This window comes from Atheta coriaria, unplaced genomic scaffold (genome assembly GCF_025399875.1).
Source record: "Atheta coriaria isolate IRGN ID8LTWV9N9 unplaced genomic scaffold, Caltech_Dcor_3.1 hic_scaffold_14_pilon, whole genome shotgun sequence".
NCBI lineage: Eukaryota > Metazoa > Arthropoda > Insecta > Coleoptera > Staphylinidae > Dalotia > Dalotia coriaria.
In genome coordinates this window covers 193,834-213,721 of record NW_027045456.1, presented here as the reverse complement: position 1 = coordinate 213,721, position 19,888 = coordinate 193,834, and the positions used below count along the sequence as shown (strand labels likewise).

Sequence of the window (19,888 nt, the reverse complement as noted above, 5' to 3'; positions counted from 1 at the left end):
GCAACGATCGATTGTGCGCGATCGAAAAATAATTGCTGCGTTAAATCGATTAATCTGTGTGTGAAAACTCTCCGACGCTGTGACATTGAATTATATCACTTGTGAAAGCAAAAAAAAAACACATTATCAATGAAAAAACGTAAGCGCAGTGAAGAAGTGTGAAATGAGTCGCAATTACGCGTTTGCATGTTTAAGTCACTGCGTTCGAAAGAAACAAACTGTAAAACGAGCGGAAATAATTTATAAATTAATATAAAAAGCGCCCAGAGGCGGAATAACAACACACAACAACCTCCAACTATAGCTATACACTGACGGAACGTGCTTTTCATCTCTTCGTCTTTTAAAAGTCATCTCTATCCACATCCCCACACACATAACATCGATTCGTATTCCTTCTGCGTTCGTACGGCTCTACGTGCATGCGATTCAATGATGCCACTGGAATAGCGCAATAACAGAATGCACAAAACGCACCTGAAGACCATTTGTCTGCATCAACGTCTAATGCTATTTTCGCACAGCGTGCTGAGTTTGTGTCTTTCCACTTTGCTAAGTTGTTGGCTTCGTTTGCGAGAGCTCTGATTTACTTTATTACGCTTCGCATTCTACTGCATAATCAATTTTCCTTCGCGTATCTTGTATCTATACTGTTAGATGATGTTGGGATATTACTATATATCACTACTAACGGTATTTGTATTTATTTTAGTTTTCTCTGTTTGTCGGCGCGAGATGGATCTTGAATCTTGGAGATTCTTACTTATTTTGCACGTTAATAATAAACCTTGTTAATATATTTTATGAAAATTTATTTTATGTGATTAGAAAAAGCAAGACGAATGAATGAGTTGTATTTTATGACCGCTGTGGCTACTTTTGCGACGTAATGTCGTCTCATCGCGCAAGTGTCGCCTGAATGTCTGATAGTTCCACATCATTTAATGCTAAAAGCTTTTTTCACGTCTATAACTTAAAGTGTCTAACTGTTCATCCACTAAACCTGACTCAATCTTTTCTTTCAGTTTTCTGTGTTTTTATTTTTTATTTTTGCTTTTTTTGCATTGTAAATCTGATTTTTGATGTTTTATTGTATACGTATGATTATTTTGGGTTGTGTGCATTTTTTTAATACGATATCGATCCCAGCCGGTATCGATGGTGGCCAAACCTGTAATTTTCGATTGCCCGTCGGGCGCAACGTATTAATTTCATTCAAGTAAATATGCGTATACGAGTGGAAACCAGAATGAGTCGACTGGTCGTGAGCGCAGAAGAAACTCGTAAAATATAATGTCCGACGGTCATGAATGGTAAAAAGTGTATTTTTTGACCCGATGGAACACACTGTGTGTGTATCTGATTGCAAAATCTTATGAAATAAGATGACGTGACTTGCAATATTATGTTAAATTTTAAAATATATTCAAAATTCCACATTGCGTGCGTTATGCGATTTTTAAAATTTTCATTTAAAAAAAAACTTGAGATTGTTTTCCGCTCGTCTTGAGATCCATTGTACACCGACATGCTACGTCTGCTTGTAGTATTATTGATAGTTATTTATAGTGGTTTATTATGATCGAAATCGATCGAGAGTATGAGCAATGTCACGGCACATTGACGCCATCATATTGAAAGCCACAAATTCTTCTCTCATGTTGTTGCGCGTCGCGTCGAGTTCCCATCGATGGCGGCGCAGCCGTGGCTTTTTCTTTCCTTCCCTTCGCACCACAACGAAAAACTTTACCCACAACTGCGTTTAGCTCACTTTGTGGTGTTTTAAAATTACATACATATACCTACAGTGTGTAGTGAACAAAAGCGCACTGCAAATGAATATAATCCATGCTTTTAGCCGAAGACAAACAAACAAATGATTGTTTGCATGTGACTTAGCAGGGCGCCAGCGCATTATTAAACATTCAAACCAAATTAAATTAATTGCGCGCTGCGCGCAATGAATGATCTGGTTCGATTATCGTCCGGCATGAAAAGCCGCTCGCTCTGCGTGACGTGCACGTCGTCGAGAAGATCTGTAGACATGCACACATTACAAGCCGCAACAAATAATCAGAGAGTGTGTGTGCGGATGCTGCGGAAGATGCTCTCGCGGGCGTCGTAAGATGAACACACGAACAAATGAACACCGACCCGGGGCGCGCGCACGCCGAGCGAGTAATACATCGTTTCGAATCGAAACAATAATTTATTTATTTTGATCCACCGCATGCCTGCCAACCATTTGCGCATTGACACTCGCTACCGAATTGTAAATACGTGGAATTCAATTTTTCCACCGATAAATTCATATTTATTTCAATATAATACTTTTTGCAAGCGCATCGCGTGTTGTTTAATTAATGGCTGCATCAAATAAATATACGAAGAGTTTTTGTTTATGGCGTTTGCGTGTGGAATATCGACGTTCTGCAAGCTGTGATTCACAGCCGGTGAATCTGCAAATTTATTTTTATTGCGTTTATTTATAGAATGAGACGAAAATATTGAACACATTTTACTTTGTAATTCCAATTCCAATAATATGCGCAGTCATTTAATGAAGGTGTTTGGGCTAATCGCTTTTTAATTTTTAATTGCTGGCCTACTCGCCGTTTTATTTCTCTATACTTATCGAAGACGGAACGCGATTTTATCATTAGCTCTTTGACGTGACACGCAGCGCGCGGTGAAAAAACATTCTAATCTAATGCGGCTAATAGTTAATAGCTGGCCGGTGTGTAATCGCTGTGTAAACGATCAACAATTTGCTTTCTTTGCATCTGTGGTGAAAGATGCTTTTAAACTCGACTCGAAATTGTTTCACGTTAATTACCAACAACTGTTTAATTATGATTAGACGTAAAAGTAGAAAAATACATTTTTGCGCATGGTTTTATTGCGCGTGCGGGATGTTGTAATTTCAAAGTACCTCAAGGGCACTTTACGCTCGGTTAAGTGCATCAGCTACTCGACTTAAGTACAACACGCACAAATAAAATGTAGATCATAAGCTTACAGACTGACCATGCATCATGAATGAATCATACAGGGCGGCACAAATAATTTATATTATTATATCACTGGTAAATTGTGTCTTTTCTTCGCCATTCAGATGAATACCTAGAAATTTCCTGTGTGTGTGTATAAAGTCAAAAGTCACGCCCCGAATTAAAGCGAATGAACGAATCTAAATATAAATGCAAATCACGCGCGGATCATGAGAAGAGCCGAGATTACAAGCGCTACCGTTATTTATGCGCCGTCGCGCCTTTTGTCATTCAATCAGATCAACGCAAATCCGAGTTTGTTCAGCTTAGTAACTTGCGAGTGCGCGCTAGTTCCGTATGCCTAGATGGGTCGAAACACGGCGCGCATGTGTAATTTTTGATTTATGAACGTAATGATAGACTCACATTGTGTGCTAGACGGATTGAAGATCGCGATGCGGCGGAAAGAAAACTTGATACACGGACAACGCACGTCAATAACAAGCGCAAACGAAAATGATTGAAATGATTGATCACTCATTGATTATTAATGATTAATTTATGCTGTTATGATGTGTAATTTATATTAGTTTCTTTTTACGCGATTTTTATGGCCACGGCACAAACGGTACGTGGATTTTTAATGTAATCACGAATGTAATATATCAGTACGATCATTATTATTGATTTCGATGGGTGGAACAATAACATGAAAAGTTTAAGTGGCAGCTGTCAAATTTCTATAAACGCCAGATGACGCTGTACAATGTAATTCTGTGCGCGTTTCGATGATTTTATCTAATGACTCAATTTGGGCATAATAAATTTCATCACTTTATCACTTTCCACGAACGCTCGCAATCTCTACGCGTGGTTATAACACGCGGAAGAAGTTTTTTTATCTTTTTGTGCATGGTGTCGACATTCGCCGGCTTTTAATAAATGCATTATTGCATCGCATTTAATGAGTGTGTGCGCACTTTGTTCCTGCCGTTTGCATTGCAGGCTGCTGTTCCTGCTAAGTAAGTGGTGAGCGACGGACTCAGCACGAACACTTTCACCCGATACGTAAAATATTGTTTTATGACTTTTGCGCGTCGTGGCGTAGTGCTTCTCATCGTATGAATCGAGCTGTCAGACGGTGTAAAAATGTTTTGCGGAAATGTGGAAAAAATCGTATCGAAAGATGCTTGAGAAGAAGCAGGTAGTACGTACCTACGTACAATTCAATTAGTCGTTAATGTGAAAAGTCATTAAACGCGTATTAAGAGCGCTGCGCAGAGTGCGCCCATGGAGGAGCGTCTTCTTCATCTTCGCGACGTGAAAGATTCTGATGCAATTCGAAAGCGAGCGAAAATCAGAAAATCACGCTTCGTCGTTGCGTACATGTGCAAAATATCGAACTGTATTATCGAAAGTAATGCGCCATCGGAGATTGCAATTAAAAGTCGATGATCAAGCGTTAAAGTAAGAGGATTCACACGATGGTTTTGATTTTTAACGCTTTTCCACATCAACTCTTTTAATGATCAGATTTTGCAATATTTGAACAAACAAAACAAACATAACTTGCATGAAAATTTATTTTAAGCTCTTGCAATCAATACTTCATGCAATTTCTCCTTAAATACAATCATTAAATTTTCTACGTTTGTAGAAAACGAAAACACTTTAACCCGCAAACGTCATCCATTCCATCATGGCGGTGAATTGTGTGTACTCAGGTGCGAGGCCATCGGAATGTGTTTGCGTCGATTTACGACGTGTGTGCTTTCGGCACATCGCCGCGATCCGTACCCGCGCTCTGTGTGTATAGTAAATTTTTATTTTAATGAATTTTTAAAAGTCCCCGCATTGAATGGCCGGCCGTACTGCGCGTCGTCGGTGAACGCAATTCAAATAGAAATCGCTGCTCGCCAACAGAGTCAGTCAGCGTCGTCGTCGGCTTGAACAGTCTCTTATTAAATATGGTCACACATGCAACGCGAACGCCCAGCGAAAATAAAAACCCAACGTGAATACAGTGAATACACGTTATGAATTATGACTCTCTACCGCTAAGATTGTCTCCGTTTGAATATACATATTTATCGAACGCCTCGATCGCTGAGAATCCTGCTGCACTTTCTTTTCAGCCTGACACACACAGGTTCGGTACCGTTCGTAGATCTGCTAGGGATCTAGACCATCGCGGAATATAAATTTATAGAATGTGCATTGAATTCAAAAGGGCAAGACACAAACATTTGTTTTTTTTTTGTGTTTTGCGAAGCCACGTCGAGTTTATGAAGACTTTTCTTGAGTGCGCAGTGCACAGGAATGGCAATTATTTTGATAATTACACTGCGAACAATCGCGAGCAAACATGCATTGTATTCGATGCGCAATCGGCGCCGGGAAGCAGTGTTTAAAGTGTGTAAAGTAGTGAATCGATGATAATTCACAGTCGGTGCGACAGACAATTGTTTGCATTGTACATTCCTACAAAACAATTAACAGCTCAATTAACAGGGTGAAAATTAAAATTATTGATTTATCTATCTATTAATTTGTTAGCAGTTAACTGTCGTTTATTACCTTAGGGCCTTTTTGTTTATTTAACGACACTGGTCATATAATAAAATGACAATTAATTAATTGAATTAAAATCTGCGTATTCTTCGTTTAGTCATAAAACGGCAAGCCTGCAGTGCGTGTACAGAGTGCTTCCGAAAATGTGGTAGAAAACCACTGGCGCGCATTTGGGTAATATCGTAACCGAAGATGATGGGCTGATGGGCCGATGGCGCATCTCCTGCAAGGACAGCGAAAGAAACAGCACTCCCTATGAAATAAACGCCGCACGGCGGAGTGGCGAGCGTAATAGAAACTGGAAAGACGAGTTGCGTATGATAATGGCTGGTCAACGGCCTATCCGCCGTCAACAGGTGCTAACACTTTGCTCGCTCTTCTTCTTCTGCTGCTTCTTCGAGCCCGGCGGAGCTGTGAGAGCGCTCAGCGCGTCCACAAACAAAGCGTGCTTTCAATCTGGTCGTGGTGCGCGCAAAAAAACGTAATTAATTTGTTTATATTAGGTGAGAAACAAATCATAAAATATTTCTACAGATATAACTCTGTTTTTTTTTTCTTACTTTGTACAGCAGTAAATCATTTGTACTCATTGACGATTTAATCGAAATTGAAATTTTCATCAAAGCTTTTTACATCTTCACACATGTCAGTCTTTTTTGCTTTTGATGTGAAGCTTGAACAGCAAGAAAAGATACGATATGAATGTATGAGGATTCAGCTGTGTGCATTTAACGAGGCTTAATGAAAAATTAAGCAGTCAGCGGTGACCGCGGCGAGGATAACAGATTGCCAACAACGTCGTGCGAGCTCCTCGCGCCGTTCAATGCAGAGTTAATGGCGTTTTCGTTGCGAGCACACAATAATTCTGATTGAATTCGCGCGGCGTTTGGATTGAGCGATCCGGTCGATAGTTTGATAATGGCGCGCAACTCGGACGCGCCACCAAACGGTAGTTGTAATTGGCTTTCAGCGTACAATGTAACAATACCGTCGAGTGCTGAACTGCTGAAGATATTATTGCACGATTATTATCAAAGGATATTTCGTCAGACATACGAATAATAGTAATCTAGGTAGATATATTTAACTTTGTTTTAACTCGTCAAGTAGGTGAACGAGTTTGACATCCAGTTTAATGTCAAAATGTGTAAGGAGGGTTGCATAGCACGCATGTAACACACTAATGGATTGGTTTCATATTTCTTTGTCTCAACGCATCAAGTATATAACGAGTTTGTCATCTAGTTCGATGTCAAAATGTGTAAAGAGGGTTGCATAGCACGCTTGTAATACGCTAATAGAATATTTTTATATTTCTATGTTTGTTTCTCTTATTTTTCGGTATTTTAAAGGAAATCTACTTAAAATACAGTTTCTGATTGTCAAACTTTCCTTATGACATTAATTTAATACACAATTAAGCAGAAAATTGCTTATTTCAACAACGATAATTGATTATACAGTTAATTGCATAATAAGCAATCATTTAGATTTTAACTGCGATGAATCTGGCGAGTGCAATAATCATATCAATAAAATTGAATAAAAATTCAATACGCTTGCATTAAACTCGTCGAGTGCTAAAGCAGCATGAGACCACCAAGGCATTTAATGAAATGTTGTTTTTATTTTTATGCGCGCTCATATTTAAAATACCCGAAAGTTATCGCGTCTGCGAAATACGAAATGAACTTATTCCGCTTCGCATGCGCGTGTCCGCCGATCGGACCATCAACAACTGCAGTGCCTTCCAGTGCGCCTTCAATGCCTCTGAGTGTTTTAATTTTCTCGTGAACTCTGCCGGTAGAAATTGTTCCATCTTCACGAAGTCCTGAATTATCAAGTGGGTATAAAGCTGTGCGCATAGTGTGCGTAATAAAAAACCGCTAATTGAAATTTCGTTCGATTACAAGCGATTAAATAAAACAGAGTGTTATGAAACAGCGTATTGTATTGCATGTGTGATTGAGTGAGTTTGCTTGGGTTGCGTAACGCCCTGTAGGTGTTATTAACTTGCTTCGATTAATACATGTTAATCGGACGCCCGAAAGCCAACGGTATCGTAGGTAACGTGCGCGAATTTGCAAGTTGGCATCCGCGGGGCCAGCTTCGCAAGGAACCGCGCCGCGTGTGTGTACACACAAAAAATATACCGTTGGAATTTCGCGTGCGCTTTTCATTAAATGCCGAAGATATCGACCGATCGACCCATGCCCGCCGGCGCAGGGAAGCATCGCCAATATTTTTTTATTCCGCTGTAAGTCATATTGTGCGATGAAATTTATTCCCATGTATAAATCATAAATGTAATTAGTTATTATTAATAATTATATTAACCTGCAGGTACAAAAATCATATATAAATGTTTTGCACAGCGTCATAAACAAATGAAACTAAAAAGTTGAAACCTAAACGATTCCAGTCGATGTCAGAGTCGTTCGAGCCCAGGCCATGCGGTTGATTTATATGTAAATGCAAATGAAGAACGCTCTCATAACTTGTGCAGCATATAGGGGCGTGTGCGTTATGCAAACCGCTCAAATTACTCAATCGCAATTATTGTGATTGTTCGAAGCAACGAACGGACGAGACTTAACTGGTACATAATAATTTATTCTATTAAACTCCACGCGACTTTTTGTTCTTGAAACGCAAAAAGCACAAAGACATAAAATCCAAAGTCATTCCATACATTGTCTTTGATTGCGCTCGCCAGTGACACAAGAATGGAGTTTGCAACATCTACAATTATGACAAACCTTATATTTATTAAGAGCGAAAAATGACTACACGCGAATCAACATTTTAAAAGCACTTTAAATGTAATATTTTTAATTATTATGAAATCCTGTTGCTGCGATACTTTTTTTCAATGTCTTTCTTTGTGTGTTGCGAAATATTAATTTTTTTGTCTTTTAATGTTACAGAGATCTTTCACACTCATCTTACAAGCAGTGGACCACAATAACTATTCAGATCCAGGTTAGTGAATTACTTAATTTCACAAATAACAATCACCAGGTTGATTTATTAAATTACATGATGAATGTGATGAGGTGTGCAAACGAGTGGGTGATTATTTAAATTTATTCCCCGCTCGGGGCTGCCAGCTACCAGCTTCTTCATGCTCAACGTTTATAAAGATTGAAATCGAGACACTGTGCGCGCGTACCGTTTCGCCTGCGGCTACTAAGGGTAGTTGGATGTTGGATTTCTACCTTCATTTGTTTCCAACGTGGCGTGTGCCAAAGCATGGGCGGCATTTGTAATGAATACGCATTAAGCGAAGAACACCCTTAGGAGAAACGTGCTCCACATTTTCATCCGAACATATATTACCGTCCGCAATGCCTGCGAGTGTCTCGTGTCTCGCGCAGCGTTTATCATTCGTTTATCTCGTGCTGGCTGTTGGTTGTACCGGCTTGATAAAGACCTCGAAGCGGTACGCTACCGTGTTACATGCGCGCGCCTTCTTCAACGTTAACAATCTTCGACTTACGACGTCCGCAACGACTTCTTCTTCGCCTGCTTCTTGCGACGTGCACAATGCGATTACGTTTCGCCCACGTGGGTACATTCACAAAGTGTTTAGACGTTCAAATTATCTACTTGGATGAAAAATCATTATTTATTAGGAGTTATAACTACATTTCCGTGATTTGTTTTATTTCAACTTGAAAATTTTTAATTTTTTTTTTGTGTTTTAACAACACCTTGTCATATTATTGCGAATTTAAACGTGAATGAATATTGCCGTTTCATTGTGCCTTCGTGGTAGAACATGGATATTCTCTTGTTGAGTATGGGCGCGTGGGTGCAGCCCCAGCATCTTACAAGTCAATTTCAGTCCATCCGAGGCAGTGTAAACGGTAAAAATCACACGTGCTTGCGACACCAGTCGAGACAATCGTTGAAACGCTTCGAAACATATCTTCATCGTGTTTACAGCACACAACTCGTTGCTTTTCTTGTCTTCTGTTCACTCGAGAGGATGTACTCTTGACTTGGGTGCTCCTGCCGGGCACTTCTGGTTGATGATGATGATGCTTACGAGTGGTGCGTTCTGCCACCTTTCGAAACCTACGCACTTTAAAAGAAAATGTAAACAGTTTTAAAAATCGCTTCCAAGTGATGCTTCAGAAACCATTCTAATAATGATTGTGATTTAACTATCTCTAAACGTTGTTTCTTGTTTGTTTATAGTGAGTAACAACCTGATAGAAGAAGCCACGTATTCAGGGATCATCGATCCGAGTGCAGATTGGCATACGTTGGACTTCAAAGGGAGGCAGGCGAGGTTGACTTATCGAGTACGAGTACAGTGCAATACTCATTATTATAATGCAACGTGTACGAAATTCTGCCGCCCGCGAGATGACAAGTTTGGACACTACATGTGTGATTCAAACGGCGACAAGGTGTGCATCGATGGATGGAAGGGCAACAATTGCGAGACGGGTAAGTTCACATCATCGCGCACAATGGCGTGTTTGACTACTTATCCGGTGTGTGTGAGGCATCGAGCTAATTTCGTAGAATCGCTTTTTCGTGATGTGCTCGTGATGCAGCGCGCCATGCTGTTAACTTAACAACTGCGCGCTTTTATTAAGCTTTTGCATTTCGTGATCGACGAGTGCAACAGCGCCAAATAACAGCTCAACAACAACGTGGAAACTCTCTAAGGAGGGACGTTCGGTTAATGACAATTAAGCGGCGGTGCAACGAGTTGAAATGGCTGTAAACACGCCATTTTCTCAGCACGTTTGGATGCTGAGTTTAAGACTTTCATTGTTCAATTTTTCGCATAATTAAAAAACATCGTGATTCAATTAAAATAAAATTTTTTGAAAAAATTTTTTTTGCTTTCTTCTTTTTTCAATAAATATTTATTATATATTTTTTTTTATTTCTTTTGTTACAGCTAAATGTAAAGATGGATGCCATTCAGAGCATGGAAAGTGCGACAATCCATGGGAATGCAAGTAAGTATTCATCTTCTTCCTTAAAATCTTTTTAAAAATATATTCAATATGTCGGTAATTGTAAAATGTAAAGTGGGTTTAGCATTTTTTGTTTCTTTTTCGTCGAAAGTCTTTTGTATCACAAGAAAAATTAACCGCATGCATATTTACAGTTTTCTGTAAGACAATATTACGAAATAGTAGCATAAAAAGCCGGAATTGCGCACCCTAGTAAATTATACCTGCAGCTATTCAGCCACCGCGATACAAAACACAAAAAGCTGTGAAAAGAAAGCAGCCGGGAGAGCAGTTGTTCGGTGCGTGGTGTGACGTGTTGTTACTGTTTCGCCGTTTCCTTTTGAATATGGCGTCGCGTCGAGGAATAATTGCGCTTAATTTGATTTGTGCGCTGTTATCGAGGAGCAAAAATTGCTGCCTTCGTCCGGCGGTCGTTTGGGCCGTTTGTTTGCAGCGACCAATGGCTGACACCGGACGGCTGTGTGGTGAACCTGGCCGGCATACATCGAGTCACGATCGTGGAGAATCTCATCCGCGATCCGGCGCGGTGGCAGCCACCCAAGCAGCCACAGGCTAGCAGCACACGACGGATGGAATCGAGAAAAAAACCGGCCAACATATGAGAGACGACGCACATACAATAAATAAACGCATTCGATGTGCATATGAAAGCAAACACGTAATTTTCGGTGCTAGCCGGGCATAAATCTAGTAATTTTCTTTTAGGAATCAAAGAATTATGCAACCCAAATTACAATTATTCAATATTTTTATTTTTTCTTTACTAAAATTTTTAATTTTTTCCCAGTTGTCGAATTGGATGGCGTGGCGAATTCTGCGATCAATGTGAACCGTATCCGGGATGTAAGCACGGCTACTGCAACGGTTCCTCATGGCAGTGCATTTGTGATACCAATTGGGGTGGCATCCTCTGCGATCAGGGTAAGTTTCACACAACAATAGGAATTAAATTAACCCACACTCGACACTTGCGACGCGCGACACACTTGTGCGCGAAGCGAATTACACCATATTTAACGCACATGTTACATTTCCGATCGTTTTTTACCGACATCAAAATAACTAAACCGAAAGGGTTGAATTAGTCATCGTATATCCGCGACACATACGATCAAGTACACTACACTTAATGCGCCCCATGTTTATTACCCGTATCCGACCTCAACGTTACCCCAAAATAAACACAATAGACCACTTTTTTATTTTAACGCAGTTTAATGTAACGCATCCCCTAGAGTGGCCTGAATTACAATTGAATCAATTCTAGCAGTTTTTTTTTATGTATTTAATGTCTCAATCGTTCATTGCGAAGGGAAATTGAACATTTGGGCAAGTGCGTGCTTGCATGGTCACGCATATTAATTTCATTAATCCATCTGTTGAATTCGCATGTTTTTTTAGATATTATACGAGTACAGTTGGCTATTTTTGTACGGCACGTAGTGTCACCGGCGCATTCAAGCACGACTCGCCACTAAATTAAGTCGTAGGGGCAATGCGTCATGTCATTGGGGTGTAATGTTTTTTTAACGTTAATATTCACGATTTATTATTTCCATATAATCACTTCTCTAACTCCTATGCGTGTAGATTTCCCCGAAGAAGAAACCTACACCTCAGGAAACATTAAAATTGTGCTATGAATATTTAATTTTAATGCGAATGCCAACGATGGCATTAACACGCAACAAATTATTCAAAATTAATTTCAATTAGCGCTGTGAATTACCTAACGCTTGTGGTGTGATGCGCTGCGTTTTTCTTATTTTGTGTTTATCGTGTCGCGACGATAACGTGAGCTTTCGCCGGGCCGCGCGCGCGCCACGCGCAAAACTATAAATTTATCGAAACCATAAAAGCGCGTTTTATTTGTACGCCAGCAGCGTGTACGGCCAGCCAAGGACTAATGGCCGTTAATGTTTGCGCCACGAAACACGTTCCACGTGTGTGTTAATCTTTTCGTTAGGAAAAGTTTGTGAACCTAGGCGGGCTGACAAAAAATCCGCGAGTTTTCCAATTTTGCACACGCCGTCGAACGTTAACGAATTGCGCATAAATTACGAATTTATGTTTTAACGCAAACGTGATATAATCACATTACATACCAGCGGCTACAAAAGGGGCTCGAGTCAAAAAAAAAACGCTAAAATGATTAAAGATATTATAGTTGTATGGCTGGAAGCGTCGTGAAGCTGCATCGTAAAGCGGCTTTAAAGCCTCCCATTCGAGTGCTACTTAAGCTTCTGAAGTTCTTTTTTTGTGTGTTCTTCGATAATGCTTCCGTTTTTAGGAATAGTTTGATATCTATGGGAAACTCGAATAGCTCAGGTTTTATTTTATACCATCATGCATTCAAGAGGGTTAAACAACCACTTTTGACACATTTTGTAGCTTCTGGTTGCGCCCAAAATTAATTCCAACAAAAAATAAATAATAATTACTCTTATGCAACCAATTAAGTAATAACTGTTCTCGAGTGGATGCATTTGCTTCTGACAAACGAGGAAATGTTGTATGAAAGTACATCGTCGGAAATTAATTTTATTTATTAACATAAAGCCACCTTTGTGAACAGCACCTCGCTGGAACTAAGAACACATAATAAAACGAATGCAAACGAAGAAAGGAGGTACTTACATTATAAATTAATGTCGTCGCTTTTTATTGTCGCGCCAGCAGAGTCACAGTTACCAACAACGCAACAACATAACAACGCTTCATTAGTCTCTTTGAACATGTGCGTAGAATAACGGCCGGAGATATTAAATGTTGGTTACCTGGTTAAATTTGAAAAATCTATGATTTTAGTAATGAAAATTTAAATTTTGATATGCGATGAGATGAAATGTGTTATGTAATGCGTTGAAAGTGCCAAAATCTAGAAACGTGTGTGAATGAACGTGAAAAGCACGAAACGAAGCTCTTCATCTCAGGTGTCGTGCACGTATGATGATGCATGATGATGAAAATGATGCATCGCCGCGTCCGCACCGCGAGAGCAGCAGCAGCAGCACACAGCCGGGTCCGGTGTGCGTTTTTGAGGTCCTCTCCGTGTTTAGTAAGCGCTCGCGCACCTGTAAGAAGATCCCACGGTATTTTGCTTACATCCATCCTCGATTCTCGTACGGCGTGCGCACAAACACACTCGGTTCGTACTACTTAATATTTTCCTTGACAGCTGTCCCCCTGTGCGCCTCTTGTATTCTCCAGCACTCAACACACGTTCGAAAGCAAACAATTAAAATTGAAAGCACGAAAGCCCAGCGCGTTTATCTTCATAGAGAGAAACAATTGCAGATCTTAACATCTTACGGTTGTTTAATTGTCAGATAATTCATGTAAAATTAATTGTTAATATTTTTTGGTTTCAGATTTAAATTCATGCGGGACACGTGAACCGTGTCAAAATGGCGGAACATGCGAAAATACCGCCCCTGATAATTACCGCTGCACATGTCCCGAGGGATTCTCTGGAACCAATTGTGAGGTGGTGGACAACCCTTGCGCGCCTGCGCCGTGTCAACATGGTGGTACATGTTTGGAGGCGGCTGGCAGCTTCACGTGCGAATGCGTGCCTGGATGGACGGGACCCACGTGCGAGATAGGTAAGCATCTGCGGTATTTCTTTGTCTGACCACCTGCGGACGCTTAACGCGCTACTCGGGATTAATTAAAATACGCACCTAATTATTGTCCTTCGGGTTTTATTCGTCTCCCAAGTGCGTTAATCTAACGGCACAAATGTGGCATTGCATTTTTACCATTTTACAATTAAAATTCCAGACTCTGCGTATAATTACACGAGTATATTTACAGTGTGTATTGTGATTTTAACCAGTGCGCAAGAAAGATGTTAGCTTTTTGTGCGTGTTGCCTGTCTGCTTGTTACCGGGTTTCATGTTATTAACAACACACGCTTGGCTTTTTTTTTTTTAATTAAAAGCGAGTCAAAGTTGGAGCCATTCCAACAAATGCTCACTTTTCTGTGCGCTCTGGAACCTGAAAAACGAACGATTAATTATGAAGTTACGTAAAATCTTAATTGCGATCGATAGCGAACGCTGCGGCCAACGGTCGTGATCGCGGCGCGCATCGTTCCTGATTAAAACTTAATTAATTTCAAATACACGAATGCGCACAAGAGGGTTGGCTTCTTGATGCGCAGGCAAGAGTAGGAAAACTTTATAACAAATATTTCATTGATTATCTTTGAATGTGCGCATATCCTGGTTGCTGCTCCGTCGTCGGTTGCTTACTGATCTCGCTGCGTACGCAACGTCGCCGATTATTGGGGGGCGGCGTCATCGAGAAATTAATAGCGAGCGTAAATAAAAATAGAAGGCAGCTCTTCTTCGGTCGGCGTGTTCGGGTTGTGTGTTTCGTTCGGTATAAATCAGCGGCTTTACCTAGCAATTACCGTCGATCGTCCCCCCCTCGCAAGCCGCGCTCTGCGCACGACTTAAGTAAGCGCTGCAGCAGCCCCCCCGTTATTATATCTATTTGCTCGACTAGACTCTCTCACCCAAAGTGCATCGGGGAGACTTAATTATTGCGCCGCGCACTTTGCCTTCTTCGTTAATCCTTTCCTCACATACAGCGTGTTTAGATTACAAAAATAAATTTTAATTAATTTTATCGCCTATTAGATATAATGTTGCGTGAGATATTTTTTTATTAATTAAGTTAATTTTTGATTTTTTGAGATTTTGCATCCGGCATGTTATAGGAGCGTGCGTGGTGTGGTACGCGCTCTTCGTGGAGCGCTTTTCAACTCGCGGAGTTGCTCTTCACCTCTGACCTCGCATTCCTCTCCTGCCACCTTATCCGACACGAAGTTACCTCTCACATCGCTTGCAACTTAGTGCTCTCGGTCCGAAGCAGACTCGATTTTTTCTCTCTCCGCCTATACTATGCAAGAATCATACAGCGCACGTTGCTGTGTTCGTTCGTGGCTTGCGTTGCTCTAAGACGCAGAATGACAAATTTTTAATTGTTTGCGTCTATTAATCACAACCTGGGGAAAAATGTTTGCAAATTTCTTGCGCTTTGTGCAGCTGAAAATGGAACATTTATACGTTCCCAGCGTGTAATCTGGTAATTTGAAGGCATTACTTTTGCGCTCTTCGCGCATGCGGAGTGATAATGCGCTCGCGCAGCCCGATGCGGCGCGGATCGATTTATTAAAACGTTCGTGCACGCTGCGCGCCGCGCACGCAATTGATCGTTAATAAATTAGCTTTGGCGCAACGGAACGTTTCGGTAATTTATTTACACGCGCTCGCGCGCCGCTGAATGAGATGAACACGTACGAACTGGATTATCACTTTGTGGCAGCGGCGGGCTGCGCAGGACGACTGCGTGCGATGCATGCGCGTGATCGAATCATGATCGATGCGGCGCGGCGCGTTTTACCGTTTGCCCTTAAGTCGCACACACGCGGTGCGAATAAAAAGTTGTGAAAACTTAATTTATTGCATTCGGATTTTTGAAATTTTGGATTATTTTGTTACGTAGTTGGCACACAGAACACTTGATGCATAAGCCACTCGTGGGAAACGCCATAAACTCTTCGCATACACACACAAAACATTTGTTTTACCAAATATACATTTTGTCTTCCATTCTATCAACAAGTCAGCGGGATACATTTGTGATTGTGACAGATGTGATTTTTCGCCGCTGTGATTTTCACACTGTATGCCTTGGATTTTTATTTGATTTGTGTCTTTATTTATTCGAACATTTAGAAAGCTCGGTGCGTTTGTCGCATGTACGGACGTCGTGTCTTCCATTTTGTGACTTTTTCGAAGCGCGCGCGCTCACGCGCGTTTACATTTTACAGCCTTCTCGTTTCATGCACGTGATTATTTTACTAATGCCACACACGCGCGCGCTGCTTTTGTAAAGTCAAACGCGAGGGAAGTGTCATGGAGTTAAGAGAGACCAAAGTTTAGCTCGGTGCGCCCGGAGTTATTTGTTAAATGACGCCATAAAATGTCGATCCGTTGGGGGCGCGCGTGACGTGCGCTTCCCGCATGCGCAGCATGATTACATGTCGCCAAATTGTACGTGTGCACCATTTATTTGCGCCGTGCACGTTGTGCACGCAGTATAATCGATTGCGAACTATTTGCGTACGGTACGCGTATACGCGCAACAGGTGAAAGTTAAAACATTTCGATAACATTTAATTTCGTTATAGAAAATATGGATAGGAAATGCGCGTTGTACCTTTACGAGAGCAACACGGTTTAGTGCGTCTTGTCGTTCTCCCGTCAGCTTGCGTTTTACTAGCGAGATGTTTATCTAAATGTCCGAAAGCAAGCTGTACCGGGAGACTTGTCAGCTTGGGGAATTTATTGTGCCTCATTTGGAATGACAATTATACCAGAAAATGAATGAACTGAACCTAATGCTTTTTTTTACATCCTCTCCACCGAACTTTGAATACCGTGTAAAGAACTATGGCTAAGTAATTATACGCTGTATCTTTTGATTTTATAATGGTGTTAAATATGTTTGAAACACACGGTAGGGTGCGTTACGAATGCGCTCGGGATTATGGACATACCAGATCTTTCAGCGATCGGACGATATACTCGGAGATATCCTGCAGTACAAAGAAAGAGTCCGAGTCGCAGAGGGATCGCCGTCAATCAAGTCTTTATTAATTAACCGGTGACTGCGCGTCGGAGTATGCACGTCTCGCGGCAGTAGCGCTCCGTTGCGGCCACGTCGATGGCGATATTAACGCAAAAAATCATGCTCTTTGTTTGCCTTCGCAGATATTGATGAATGCGCCTCGTCTCCGTGCCAGAATGGCGGTACCTGCATTAATCTCGAGGATGCCTTCAGGTGCGACTGTTCTCCTGCATGGGAGGGCAACCTGTGCCAATTTGGTAAGTTAATAAAAGCCACAATGGCGCTTTCTTGTTTCTTGCCGTTTTGCACGTGCATTCCTGATTTAATGCGAGTTTGTTTTCACTGGTTTTGTCTTGTTTTCTGCTTGTTTTGTTTGATTTACAAATTGGGGTTGTCAAACTCAAGTAACTCGCAAAAATCTGGTTTTTTGTTATTGTTTGATATTAATTTGGTTGTGTTTGTTGCATGATTAATGTTCAGACGCCAACGAGTGTCTGCTGGATCCGTGCATCAACGCAGTGGCGTGCACTAATCGCGTCGGCGATTATCACTGCCAGTGTCGCGTTGGTTGGGCCGGCCACAATTGCAATCAGAACATCAACGATTGCGTCGGCCAGTGCCAGCACGGCGCGACGTGCATCGATCTCGTCAACGACTATCATTGCGCCTGCCCACCTGGATATACAGGTACAATTTTTTATTTAATTTTTGGTACCATTTTATCTCCGGATGCCAATAAAAGCCGCGCAAAAATCACTTATCCCGGCGGCATCGGCTTCGCGCGCCTCTGAAATTGAACGCGCACGCAAATGTAAAAAATTTGGATAGCAATCGCTCGCGAGATGATATTTTACGACCCTTTGATTCGGATCTATCTCTCCCACTGGGGGCACCACACTCGTTTTGCCTCCGCGCGGCGAGCAAATAAACATTGATCGCATCTGCCGAAACACTTCGTGCGAAACGCGCGAGGCGGAATAAGTGAATGTGTCATTAAAATCGCCGCGCCGACGTGTGAATGATGCGATAAAGCAAAAGCGGAGCGCGACCCTATCGCGACTTGGTCGCTGCCGGCTTATGCCACGACGCATGCAGATTTAATGCGGCGGTCGGGCTGAGGACCGGCGAAAAATATAACGCAATTAATTTTTGTAGGCCGCGACTGCGCCACGGACATCGACGATTGTGCCTCGAATCCGTGCAAAAATGGCGGCGAATGCGATGATCAAGTCAACGCCTTTCGATGCATCTGTCCCGTGGGATTCACCGGCCACGAATGCGAGGTAAGAAAAAGTTTCGTGTTAAGAAAAAGCTGAATTTATTTTTAATGAAGTTCAGAAGTCCAGAATGATTGGATAATGTCATTTCGGTGTTTTTTTTACCGCATGAAGGCGATGATTGTCAACGAGGTGCCAAGATTACACCGAAGAGAAACCACCTGAATTATCTATAATGACTGGGTGTTTAGTGATTTCCTTGAGGCTGAAGGCGGCGTTTACGTTTTACGCGTTGGCGCTTGTGTTTAAACGTCTAAACGACTGCGTGGTCAGCCTGCAGGGACAATTTATAAGAAGCAGCGTGCGCGCAGCTTCATCATCATAATGATACACAAGCGCACGGCGCGCCACAATCATCGCATTCATCTCTTCATTATTTTATTGTTTATTGTCTTCTACATGCTTGCTGCATGTAGTACAATGTTACATGGGTTTACTTGTTGTGCAGAACGACCATGACCACTGCAGCCCCAATCCTTGCGATAACGACGCCCCGTGCCTTAACACACAAAGCGATTACTACTGCCATTGCCACGAGCGCTGGCAGGGAAAGAACTGCAGTACACCGCGGATTGTCTGCGATAATCCACCATGCGACGATGGTAAGTACAGTAGTATGTGGATTTCCGGTTTGGGTTGTTTTGCATGGCCGCTAGGCGGCGTTGTGGAGTGTTAGTAGGATTCGTTAAGCTCTTCGTTAAAAACGAAATAAATTTTGGAATTACTCGTGCTGAACGCACATTCGCGACCGCCGTGACGCGCCGGTTGACAGGCAATTTCTTGGTCTTCCTCGCGATGCCGGCGCGCGGTTGGCGGTCCCTTGCGGACGCGTCCCGCTGCGCCTCGAAATAGAGCCCACGTGAAGAACCGAGCAAACGGAGAAAACGTTACCGCAAACCTGTGTGTGCGTGTCGGAACATTACCGCACCGTACTTCTGCGTTCGTTGTTGAAATTCCTAAATTTTTGGTGCATTTGCAGGATTCGACTGTATGTTGTCGTCACTGGTTGGCGGCCGACTCTCTGACGTTGACATGTGCGGGGAACATGGCCAGTGCGTCAATCATCTAGGCTTCGGGTACCGGTGTTCCTGTAAACCGGGCTATACAGGGAAATACTGTCATGAGAGTGAGTAATCATTTTAGAATATGTGTGATTTGATTTATTCTAGAGTAAATCATAATTATTTTATTGAATTTTCTTTTTTTATTAGATATTAATGACTGCAAGGCGAATCCTTGCGAAAATGGCGGCACTTGTATTGACAAAATCAACGACTTTCAATGTATTTGTAAAGATGGCTGGGAGGGAGCTCTGTGCAATATAAGTAAGTTAACTAATATCTTAATTATTTAAACGCGTTAAAAATTAAAAACAATAATCAAAGGATTAACAATTAACAAAAATAAT

General features: G+C 41.7%; 1 protein-coding gene across 2 annotated transcripts in view; it reads left to right on the top strand.

The window, feature by feature from the left end:
- LOC135801971 (protein jagged-1b-like) overlaps positions 1-19,888 on the top strand; it is a 49,009-nt gene that overhangs the window by 25,759 nt on the left and 3,362 nt on the right. For both annotated transcript variants that reach the window (XM_065315509.1, XM_065315508.1), the window contains exons 3-13: positions 8,489-8,543; positions 9,765-10,019; positions 10,483-10,543; positions 11,349-11,482; positions 13,933-14,166; positions 17,347-17,460; positions 17,684-17,890; positions 18,359-18,486; positions 18,929-19,082; positions 19,460-19,606; positions 19,692-19,805. In XM_065315509.1, the coding sequence (XP_065171581.1) occupies positions 8,489-8,543; positions 9,765-10,019; positions 10,483-10,543; positions 11,349-11,482; positions 13,933-14,166; positions 17,347-17,460; positions 17,684-17,890; positions 18,359-18,486; positions 18,929-19,082; positions 19,460-19,606; positions 19,692-19,805 (1,603 nt within the window). The remainder of the gene's footprint in view (positions 1-8,488; positions 8,544-9,764; positions 10,020-10,482; positions 10,544-11,348; positions 11,483-13,932; positions 14,167-17,346; positions 17,461-17,683; positions 17,891-18,358; positions 18,487-18,928; positions 19,083-19,459; positions 19,607-19,691; positions 19,806-19,888) is intronic.